Consider the following 12,291-nt stretch of genomic DNA (forward strand, 5'->3'; position numbering starts at 1 on the left):
AACCCAACAGAAGGAAAAAAATAGCAAATAGTATGCTTCAATCTGCATTCAAACTCCATAGTCCTTCTTTGGATATGGATAGCATTTTCCATCATGAGACCTTTGGAGATGTCTTAGATCCTTGCATTGCTGAGAAGGGCTAAGTCTGTTGATTTTAGTCATCACACAACATGCCTGGTACTGTGTACAGAGTTCTCCTGGTTCTGCTCACTTCACTCAGCATCAGTCCATACAAGCCTTCTCCAGGTTTTTCTGAAGACCTCTTGCTCATCATTTCTTATAGCACAATAGTATTCCATTACGTTCATATACCACAACTTGTTCAGCCATTCCCTAGTTGATGGACATCCTCTCAATTTCCAACTCTTTGCCACCACAAAATGGGCTGCTATAAATATTTTTGTACATGTGGGTCCTTTTCCCATTTTTATGATCTCTGGGATATAGCCCTGGAAGTGCTATTGCTGGGTCAAAGGGTATGCACAAGGCAAGAAAAATGAAGTTGTTAGGAATTTGATAAAAGTGGGGGCCACATGACTTAACATAAAGAATGCTGGATTTGAAGTCAGAGCACCTGAGTTTAAATCCTAGCACTTTTGTCTTACCAGCTGTATGACCTTGAGCAAATCACTTTCCTTTTGCTGATCTGTTTTATGAAGTTATTTGACTAAATGATGTCCAGCCTTCTAGCTCTCTTATGATTCTGTGATAATATATCATTTCCAATATGTTGAGTCTCTTATTTTAAGGTCCAGTGATATATTAAATCACTATTCTGAACTTTGACGCTGAGACTGAACTTAATGATGATAAGAATCAGGAGTGGTCTAGTTTCTAATAATAACCTAGATTGTATGTCATGACAACAGTAATTGACAAGGTTTTAAAGTGTTTTGTAGAGTGCTTTCACCATTCTTATTTGAGTCTCAGCAAACCTGAGATAGTTACTTAAGCTGTTGCTGATTCTCATTTTTAGATGAGGAAACTGAGGATGAGGTTGTTGCTTCCCAGCAGTCACACATCTGGTAAATATCAGAAGCAGGGTTGGAACCTAAGTCTCCTTACTTCAAGCGCAGCATTATAGCAACTAGATTGATGCTGATCCTGTCATGCTAAATACCCTTTGCATAAATAATTGATTTAACAGTACCACTCATTTCACCAAAATGTTTTCAAGCTTCTGACTTGTCTAACTGTATCCATGTCCATTTTTTCCAGTACAATTTGTGCCCTCTTTCAAAAAACATACTAGTTGTAAAGGCAATTGGCGGAATCAGCGTGCTCCTTTTTCACATTAAAACTTTCCAACCTTCTCTCAGCTGCATTCACTCGCCAATTTTTTCCTCCTTTTTTTTTCCCTCTATCAAGATATATCACCTAATTCAGATTCTAGTGGCAGATAGCTCTTGGCCACCAGCTCTTTCTTCCTCCGTAATTGTCTGTGATCATTCCTCCTAAACTTATTCCTTGTTCTCACTATGTCCCTAATCTCTCCACCCCCTCACTACTCACCTGGGCTATCACTCCTGTCATCCCCTTTATTGTGGCTTCACTTGGCTCTTCATCTCTGTCCAGTATTGATGCTATAGTTAGCCAGATCATTTTATACTGTTCTCTATTGAATTGCTTGCCCCCTTTCTCCTTGTCATGCGTTTTCAAATCCTGAATTTCTTTCGTCATCAGTCTCCTTGGTTCGTACATGCTGTTGAATGATGCTTTAGAGAGTCATGAAACCATGATCACTGGATCCTTCACTTAAGCAAGGCAATCCTTTTGCTCCCTGATTGATTGACTTATTTTTGCATACCTGAAGAGGCTGTTTCAAACTTGGTCTTTTTGTCTCCCACATCATTTCCTTCCCCATTGCAATCATTAGATAAATTTCACTCATTCATTACTTTAAAAAAAAAAAAAAAAGCTATTCACCATGATCTCCCTATTCTCCCATACTCAAAACCTCTACCTAAAAAACTCCCTCTTGACCCTACCCTCCCTTCTAGATTTTATTATTCTATGTCTTTATTCCCTTTCTTATCCAAAATCCTAGAAAACAAAACAGTATATAATTATTGCCTCCATTTCGTCTCTCATTTACTTTTTAACCCTTTAAATCTGGCTTCTGACCTCATCGCTCAATTGAACCTACCCTCTCCAAAGTTACCAATGATCAAAATCTGATTACTTTTTTGAAATACTCATTTTTAGCATTTGCCACTGTTGACTGCTTGCCTTCTTTTGTATACTTTTTCTTCTGCTCTTTTTTTTCCCCCTACTGTTTTCTTCCTGCCTGGCCAATCCTTTTGAATCTTCTTTGTCAGATCATCAACTGTATCATAATCCTTTGGTATATTCCAAGGCTCAGTCCTGGACCTTCTCTTCTTGCTGCATTCTCTTTTGTTAACTTCACAGACTTCCTGTGTTCATTAATTGTGTATTTGCTGATGACTCCCAGATATCCAGCCCTAGTTTCTTTCCTGTGTTCTAATCCTGCTTCAGCATTGTTGGATATTTCTAAGTTCAAAATGTCTGAAACAGAAACTAATTTTATTTCTCCCAAAACTCATTACTCTTCTATATTTGCCATTTCTGTCACATACTGTGTTGCCAGGTTCCACCACCTCAGTGTCATCCTTACTTCTTTATTCTCCCACACCCCACATAGTTGCCTCTTATGGATTAATTATGTCTTTATAGCATTTGTCCCAAATTCTCCACCCACATAGTCATCACTTCAGGTCTGACCCTCGTTACCTCTAGCCAGAATTATTTTAATAGTCCTAAATACCTCATCTCCAATCCCCCCAACTGCTGTCCATTCTTCATATAGCTGATGAAGTTATTTTCCTAATGCACTATGTAACGGTATTACTTCCCTGTTCAATAAACTACAGAGATTCTTTACTGCTTTTAGTATCCAATATAAATTCCTCAGACTGGAGTGTAAAACCCTTCAAAACCTGGCTTCAGCCTTTGTTTCCAGCCTATTATATGCATTACTCCTTCATGCATTCTGTTGTCCAGCCAAACTGCCTTCTTGCTCTTCAGATTCTTCATCTCCTGTTGCCCTTCAGTGCTATCATCTGTGCTTGGAATGTACTCCCTCCTCAAGTCTCTAGTTTTCCTTCAATCTGTCAGTAAACATTTATTAAACGCCAATGTGCCAGGTATTGTGATAAGCAATGAGGATACAAAAACAGGCAAAAGACATCCCCTGCACACAGGAAGCTCGCAATCTAATGGGGGTGGGACAATAAACAAATATATACAAACTATATAAAGCCATATAAAAGATTAAGAGGAAATAGCAGAGTGAAGGCAGTAGGATTAGGAAGGAATGGGAAAGGCTTCCTATAGAGGTTGGGATTTTAGTTGGGACTTAAAGGAAGCCAGGAAAGCCAGTAGGCAGAGATGAAGAAGGACAGTATTCCAGGCACAGGAGACAGCTGGAGAACATACCTGGAGCCAGGAGATGGAGTGCCTTTTTCAAGGAAGAGCAAGGAGGCCAGTGTCACTGAATTGAAGATTAAGTGGCAGGGAGTATGGTGTAAGAAGAATGGAAAGGTAGGAAGAGGCTAGCCGGGTAGGGGCCGGGGGAACCTGTGGCCTTGAGGCCACATGTGGCCTTTGAGGCCCTTGGGTGTGCCCTTTTGACTGAGTCCAAGTTTTACAGAATAAATCCTATTAAGGGGATTTGTTCTTTGAAGTTAAAAAGAACTTTTGAATGACAAGCAGAGGATTTTGTATTTCAAAGTCCAGATCACATACCAACTCCTACAAGAAGCCTTTCTTGATTCCCTCCAGTCTTTCCCACTCTAAATTACTTTGTATTTGTTTTTTATATACTTTTTTTTGGCTAGGCAATGGGGTTAAGTGACTTGCCCAGGGTCACACAGCTAGTAAATGTTATGTGTCTGAGATTGGATTTGAACTTGGGTCCGCCTGAATCCACTCTATCCACTGTGCCACCTAGCTGCCGTTATGTTTTTTTATATACTTTTGTGCACGTTGTCTTTTCCAATGGAATATAAACTTCTTGAAGACAAGGAACATCTCATTTTTGTCTTTGTATCCTAGATGTCTAACATAAATATGTTCATGAATTAAACAAAATTTCTTATAAGGAAAAAAATCCATATATATTCACTTATGGCAAAACACAATTTTCCTGAATTGGCAAAACCAGTAAACTAAAGTGTATTTATAATAAAATTCAAAAAGTTATTTTGGATACATAATTGTGTACGTGTGTGTGTGTGTGTGTATGAGATATATATTTTAAACAAGACATACTTTAGATTGTTGCTTTGGAAGTATATGGCAGCATTGGTTTAGTGAAAAGGGCAGCCAGCTGGGGACTCCTACATCTAGGTTCTAGTCCTTACTTGGTTCCTAAGTAGCTGTATCATCTTGGCCATAAAACTTCACATTTCAGGCTCTCATCTGTAAAATTGAATGAATGCAAACTTCTTTCTGGTACATGATGAATTGTGGTTGAATAAATCATTGAATGGTTTTATTGTGTTTGTGAGTATGATATTTCCGAGAAAGTTCCAGATGGATCTTGTAGATGAAACATGACAATTGTTTTGACTAGTTTATCAGCATATAATTTGTCTTCTCCCATATATGGCAGTGTTCTTTACCTTTATTGTATTAACTATTGAACACATGGCTGTCTTTTACAGATACAGGTTATAATAAGGCTTCTTTTTAGATATGTTATACTAAATGTGTTCTATTCCAACTCTGAAGTTCTTTAATTCTGAGAACATTGTGAAAATATGTTCGCAGTCTATAAGAAACTGTCTTTTTACAGACAAGTAGGAAATGAAACAAATACTTTTAATCCTGTAAGAAGGATAAGAGGTGATCTACATCCACTGTCTTCCTTCTCCCTCCTTATTCCTTTCTTTGACTGAGCTCCTAATTTTATTTGCATGGTTTGGTATGTTGTTTACAAAGTTTGATTAGCAGCTTCTAATGTTTTGAGAGGAGTGTGGGCAATTGTTGACAGAATGATAGAATCTCATAGAGCGATTTTCATTTTACTTACAATGCAAATAGCGTAGAATTAGGCATTTTGAGAATCTCTATTCCTTGATGTTGGTACCCAGAAATATTGAAATATCTCTACATGTAGTGAATGGTAGATAGCCTGTAGAGATTAATTATTCATAGAGGTGAAAATCTCACCTTGTTAATAGTAATACACCCTGGATATTTAGGAGGTGATCTATACCACATTAGGTATAGAATATGTATGTAATTGTTTTCATTCCTTCTGATCCTAACTATGAACTTTTTGTCACAGTTGTTGCTTTTTGAACATAATTTTGCCTATAGGAAGCTCTACCATTTTCTTCTTGGGTTCAAGACTGTTTCTCTTGTCTACCACATTTTTAGAGTTACCTTATCAGCCATTCAGCCAAATGCAGGCTCTAAATAAATAATATGAATGAATAAACAAATGAAAAATAGTTTAATAAGTTCTTACTATGTATGAAACACTGCTTCCTGCTAGGGTTACAGATAAGATCAGCTCTGCCTTCAAAGAGCTTCCATTCTTATGGAGGAGATATAGTCATGGTCAGAGATAGTTTGAAAAGGTACAGTGATGGAGCCCTGAGGTAGTAGATTGACATCTCCTTTCCAGTATCAACGATAAAGTTTTGTTTGATTATGGGTGGGATGGTGGTGGAGGAAATAGGGGAGACATGAATGCCAATTTTGGCACTGTTGAGATGGAATGATGTGAAGCATGATTGGAGTCTGTCTTAAGATGTACTAGGCTACTGTAGCAGCCACTAATCAGAAGTCATTCCCAGGGAGGCAGTTCCAGACATGAAATGTGAAGTCTTTCTTGACTTGGTTGCTGGTCTCAGCAGCATGGTAGCTGATTAATCAGCTCAGATTCTGTTTTAAAGTTGTCTTCTTTAGTTTTCTACTTTGAAAAATTACTTCTACTATTTCCCTTCAATAGTATAATCAGTATTTTTGTACTTTGCTACATTTGGGGATTTTGCTTAAAATTTTAAAATATATGAAATATCTGATTTCTACAAAGGCGCCTAACTCTTTCTTTTCCCCCCTTATAAATATAGATGATTCACCTCCAGCTGAACGGGAACCAGGAGAAGTTGTAGACAGCCTGGTAGGCAAACAAGTGGAATATGCCAAAGAAGATGGCTCCAAAAGGACTGGCATGGTCATTCATCAAGTAGAAGCCAAACCCTCCGTCTATTTCATCAAGTTTGATGATGATTTCCATATTTATGTCTACGATTTGGTGAAAACATCCTAGATGTCATCATGAACTTTGCCAAATTTGTGGAACTATTAAGTGTAAAATTTGTAGACACAAAGACTTGACTGCTTTCCAGTTTAATGAAAGCTTAAATGTCCCTGCGAACCCACAATCTCTGCCAGCAAAACTGTTTTGTTCGGAATAGTAGATTTATGTGAACATGACACATTTTGTGTAAGGAACTCCTCCCCTTGTAAGAAGTCAGTCTATTTGGTAGAGGGGGAGTCAAAGGAAAGAACAGCTACAAATTCAGGCTGTGGAAAAAGTTAAGCTAGTATCATAATAACCTAAAAATGTAATAGGTCTTAACCATTTTTCCCCTTCAAATCTCGTACTCACATGCAAGTGTAGTTTGGTATTTTTTATATTGCCTTCTGTGATATTAAATATAATTTTTTGGCTATTGGCAGTCCTTGTTCTGAGGTTTGAGTCAAAGCTAAAAGATAAGCCTAAAGATTCTCCCAGTTTAATAGGAATGCCTCACCTGAGCAGCATCAAACTATTTACTGTGTTTCTACTTCTTATTTAAAGTTAACTTTTGTAAAACAAAGAGCACATGGAAATATTCTGTGTGTGCATTTTAGAAACCCAGTGGTCATATGCAAGTGTTTGTTTATGCACCTTTTTATTCTGGAGGCTTGAAGCTATAAAAGAGGATGTTAATCAACCAAATGAACAGTTGGAAATGAAATGCACACATTGCTAATCCATGTTTATAAGTTGTAGCAACCAGTCAATACATGGTAAAAGGCTGCCTTTAATTCTAAGCATTATTTGAGGGCAAGAGTGGCATTTTTATTCATTAATACTTTCTAGCAAACCTCAGTAATTGGTGCCACAGAAGCCCAATGCTACACAATACTACTACATTTTAATTTTTGATGATATATTTGGCCCATTATTTGATGTTAAAATTAGCAGCCTGGATTTGATTGTGCTAAAAGGCTAAGAATATACCTGCTGTTTCCAAAAGTTCCTTGAACAACACAGTTCTTTTTTATTAGACATTTAGGTTTTAGGGAAAGAGAAGCATGTTTTGCCTTCTTTATAGGTTCTCTGGGATTCCCTTTATTTTTATTACTATTATTGTTATTATTTTTATTACTGTTATAATTATGGTCCAAGAAGGCATTTATTAATATTTTTATTTCTGGCTTTTCCCCCCACAAGGAATGTCCTAACAAATAGCCTACAGCTTAAATCTGTTGTAGCCTTTTGTGGTGTTGTATGTACTCGCTTAAGGTATGCTGTTAATGTGAATTCCATTCAATGGACACTAGAATTCTGCATGCCAGTGGTGTACTACTATATAATGAAAGCTATCGGCAGTCTTTCAGTGGTTCAATCATCTGCATTAGATTGTGGATGTAAATAATAGCAGCCCATAGCAGCAGAATCCTTTCACAGTTTTAATCTTGCAAGATAGTTTAAAAACCAAGGTAGTTATAATGTGGAGCTTTAAAGAGTAATCAGAATTGTAAAAATGGTCAATGCAATAGCAAAATTGTCATTTCACATTATAGTGGCAGAGCTTTGCAAATTGAAAAGCACTGCTTCATAGAAGTATGGTGTACAAAGCCAATCATCAGTTTAGGGGAAGGAATACCCAGAAATCCAATCTTAGTCTGTGAAAGGCCAGAGGTGATGTTCAACTATCGAAATTTCGGAGGTCCAGATGACCTTTGTTGTGGGTATTCTTGATATTGAAGACTCAGTGGTTTAAGCCCCTTTCTATCCATTTTTTGCCTGATTCATATTTTAGCCTTAAGGCTTGTGCCTCATTATGCTGTTGAATGGTAACAAGTACTCATCATATAAATACAGTACCTTAATTATTTGCCCATTGCTACAATTGCATTTTGTCCAGTATTTCATCTTGGGCAACCAAAGGCAGGCTATTTTGTCTTTTCAGTAAATAGCTTCTCAATGCAGTCCTTAAGCACTAAGTACCTAAGTCGTAAATGTTTTTTGTGTTTTTGAACAAAGTGAGCAGATTTGCAACACAGTGTTTCATCCTGCAGATCTGTTAAGTGTTTTTCTATTGACTCTTAAGAGTCCTGCATGTAAATCTCAAAGCTGAGCCTGGCTCCATGAGCCCAAGTTGATATTTGTGGCACAAGAATGAATGAGTGTATTAAATATACACAGAATATGTGCATACATATGTAATACAGTGAATTTGGGGCTATACATCTGAAGAATAAAGTGTTCATTTTGAAATATTTGTTGACGTTTGGGTCTACTGAAACATTTTTAGCATTACTTATGGCTTGTATTTGTGGTTTTTCTGCAAGCCACTTTAATATACCATATAATCTGCCAATCTAAGGATGACTAGCTATACTATGTAAATTATGGTTCTGTTTTTAAATAATTGTCCCACTTGTTGCTTTTAGGGTTTTGGGGGGAGGGTTCCCCTCTTTGGTAGCTTAAACCACCTTTACTGAGGCTGAAACTAATCCCACTCCCTGCCCATCTACTTTGGGCTTCGTTTTAGGCTCATGTTTCAGATCTGCATGCAGTGCTTGCGTTACTCTGGTAACCAAAATGTTGGTTCCTTGTTCTAGGGGTTCAACATTGCTTTCCAAAATTATCATGGGGCTTGTGACAACACAAGCAATGGATCTGTGTATAAAATTTATTGGCCTTTCTCATTTACCTGCTGTAGTATTGTTGTATTGTGTGTGTGATATCAGGCTGCCATGTAAAACTTTAAAAAACAAAAAAAATTTAAATGCAGACCATCCTTTTTGCATGCTTAGAAGTAGAATGTTCAGCGTAACAAACAAAAGTTGCATGTTAAAATGTTAGGTTTTTTCGTTTTCTTTTTTTGATTTTCTTTTTAGTTTTGTGTGAATTTGCTTACTGTGCTGTTTTAATGGTTGTTGATAGAATTAAAAAAGCACTGGTGAGGCGAGCATAGTGCCAACGGAAAGTGATTTCCAGTTATGTGTCATGCAGCATTTGAAGGGACCATGCATTGTTAAAATATGTATACATATATAAAATCATAGTTACATATAAAAAAACCTACTTTTTTTTTCTTTTGTGTGCCAAACCCTAAAGTGCACTGGAGAATAGATTTTTTTTTTTTTGATAAAACGATGGACATAATAGAAAATTAGCTTTTTCATTGTCATAAATGGCAGTGCCCCAAAGCCTTCTTAAGCTAATTATCCTTAAAAATGAAGGTTCTCCTAAGATAAAATAATTTAAATCACTTCAGGGAAAACAATTACGATTAAAGCAGTTTGTGGTTCCTTGGAAATGCTGTGCTTTTTGTACTTTACATCAGTAGTGCAATTTGGATTGTTCTTGGTATGTGTATAGTTCAAAGGTCTTCGTGTTCACATTTAAAATTAGGTAAATGACTTCATCTTTAGAATTTGGTTTCATTTTTAATTTCATTTTATTTTAAACAATGTAGACAGTTCCCTGTTCTCTGCATTTAGAAGTATAAACACTTTAAATCTGTTACTTAATTCTGTAAGTAATTTTTATAATTATGATGTAACTCTATCCTTAAAACATTTAAAATAAACCCTTTATGTGCAACTTATGACTGTAAATTTTGTTCTCATGAGCAAAATGTGACATTAAAACTGTGAAGATAGTTTCTTCAATTAATATAATTAAAGTATGACTTGGTTCTAATATTGAACAATTTATAATCGTACAATACTTTGGAAATAATTGCTTATATGAAGCAAGTAATCAATTTTTCTTTTATTTTTAACCAAGCAAGTATGAATGTCAATTTTTAAAAGTACAAGCATGGGAAGGAATTGGCTTTTGATCTGGAGGCATGGTATTTAAGTTGTTCTTTGGAAAAAATTCTTTTCTATTCTGTCTCTCCCCATTAAAAAAAATAGAATACTGAAACATCTGAGTGAACCTATAAACATAAATCTAAAAATTAACATTCACCTTTTAAAAATAAACATAAATAGGATGTTATACTCCACAGTACTTTAATGATATGTTTAGACATTGACATCTATACCTGCTTTAAGTCAATATTTATATCATAAATCTTGAATATTTTTACTCACTTAAATTCTGACCAGTTAAAAGGGAAAATCGTTCAGTACTTCTCAAATGCTGAATAAATGTAAAGACAAGAAGAAACATTTGTGAAAGTAATTGTAGCACTTTCCCATGTAAGTGTATTCTTAAGTTTTGCATTTCAATGATTACTTTAGATTTAGCATGTTTTGCCATGGTGCAGTCAACAGAATTTAGAGTTGACTTTATGTGCCTTTAGTAGTTAAATACTTTTGTCCACACATCAGCTTTTACTGCCCAGCATTGTCATAGGAGTTCATGGTTGTGCTTTTTTTTTTTTTGCATAGAATATTAGTGGTTTTATGTTACATAAGATTTTTTAATGTGATTTATTTGTGGAAAGAGCACAGAGTGTAGGATAACTGAGTTCCTAGCCTTGCTGCTAGCGTTGGGCCTTCAAAATGAGTTAATTTCTCTGGGTCCCAGTTTCCTCAGCTATAAAATGAGAACTTGATCTCTATGCCTTTGCCGTCTCTAAAATTAAGTGATTCAGTGAGATAGTTGGAAAAATTCTTATAAGAAAGCACAGGAAATCAGGCAGATCTTAGGTTTGTAGGGTTTTTTCCTTTTTTTTTAAACATAAAAAGGTTTTTGTTTTGTCTTTTTTAATCCTAGCTTACAAAGAACTCAATCACATTAAAAATGATAAACAGGAATTTTAGGGATCAATGACTGATAACAGATCTAGAACAGGGGTTCTTAAAATTTGGAGTCTTAACTTTTGAAAAAATATTTTGATAACTGTATTTCAGTAGAATTGATTTCCTTTGGAATCCTATGTATTTTTTCATTTAAAAACATTCCAAGAGAGAGACCACAGGCTTTTTACCCACTGCCAGAGGAGTCCGTGAAACAAAAAAGTCAAAATCCCCTGATCATGAAGATCGAAAGGCTTGAATCAAATAAGATGAAATTTAGCATAAACAAATGGAGTCTTATGCTAGACATTTTAAAAATCAACTTCACAAATACATGACAAAGTAAGCTTGTTTAGATAGTAGTTTGAAAATTTGTTTTAGAATTTTAGTGGGATTAGATGCATAAACCAACACTGTGATTTAGCAACCAAAAAAATCTTATGGGCTCTTAGGGTGTATTAAGTTGTTCGTTTTTGAATACTACATTTTATGAAGGATGAGAATATGAAAATTTAATAGTGTTGAGTCTTGAGAAGGTACCACATGTGGATCTGTTGTGAGACTAAACTACTTGGGATTTCCTGGTAGAATGTAAGCAGTGTAAATGTTTTTCATTTTTGTCTTGGCATCCCAACCTGTTAGCCCTTGCTTTGTACATTTTCGGCACTTAGTTAATATTTATTGAATGTTTATTATTCAATACTGAGCCTGGAGAAGATCTTGGAATTTTGGGAGAAGATGGATAAGAGGCATAATTTCTGTTTTCAAATATTTGAAAATCATGTGGAAGAGGGAGTGGGCATTTTCTAGTTGGCTCCATGGGCTATACTACTTGGAGAAGTTGGTGAAAATTAGAAAATGATTTAGATTCCATGTTAAAAAAAAAAAACAAAAAATTTCTAATAGAGCTGTATAAAAGTTATTCTAGTCTCTGGCTGTGATTGCTACCTTAGAATCTGGTGAAGTCCCTTCTAGCAATGATTGGATGATAATTATCAAATATTTTTGAGAATTCTTGAATAGGTACAGATTGGATTAAATGGCTATAGAGAGTCATGGAATCTTAGAGTTCTAGTAATCTAGAGTTGTTTTTTTTCAATATAGGAGTGTCTGATAGTATTCTTACATCTTAAATTTAGAGTTAAGTTTCCTTTGAAATGTGAATGTCTGATTTTTCTTCAGGGAAAAAGAGTGGAGAAATGAAATAAATGAGACCATTTCAAGAATCAGTCTTAATCCTGAATCAATTAAGAAGGCAGAGTAGTTGTAGCTCTAATAGATTCT

General features: G+C 35.6%; 1 protein-coding gene across 4 annotated transcripts in view; it reads left to right on the top strand.

Moving 5' to 3' along the window:
- The window catches only part of SPIN1 (spindlin 1), a 126,198-nt gene extending 116,344 nt beyond the window's left edge, over positions 1–9,854 (top strand). For all 4 annotated transcript variants that reach the window (XM_027874848.1, XM_027874846.1, XM_027874849.1 and 1 more), the window contains one exon: positions 6,102–9,854. In XM_027874848.1, the coding sequence (XP_027730649.1) occupies positions 6,102–6,301 (200 nt within the window). In that variant the 3' untranslated portion in view covers positions 6,302–9,854. The remainder of the gene's footprint in view (positions 1–6,101) is intronic.
- Positions 9,855–12,291: the final 2,437 nt, after the last annotated feature.

This window comes from Vombatus ursinus, unplaced genomic scaffold (genome assembly GCF_900497805.2).
Source record: "Vombatus ursinus unplaced genomic scaffold, bare-nosed wombat genome assembly UNPS02014807.1, whole genome shotgun sequence".
NCBI classification, from domain to species: domain Eukaryota; kingdom Metazoa; phylum Chordata; class Mammalia; order Diprotodontia; family Vombatidae; genus Vombatus; species Vombatus ursinus.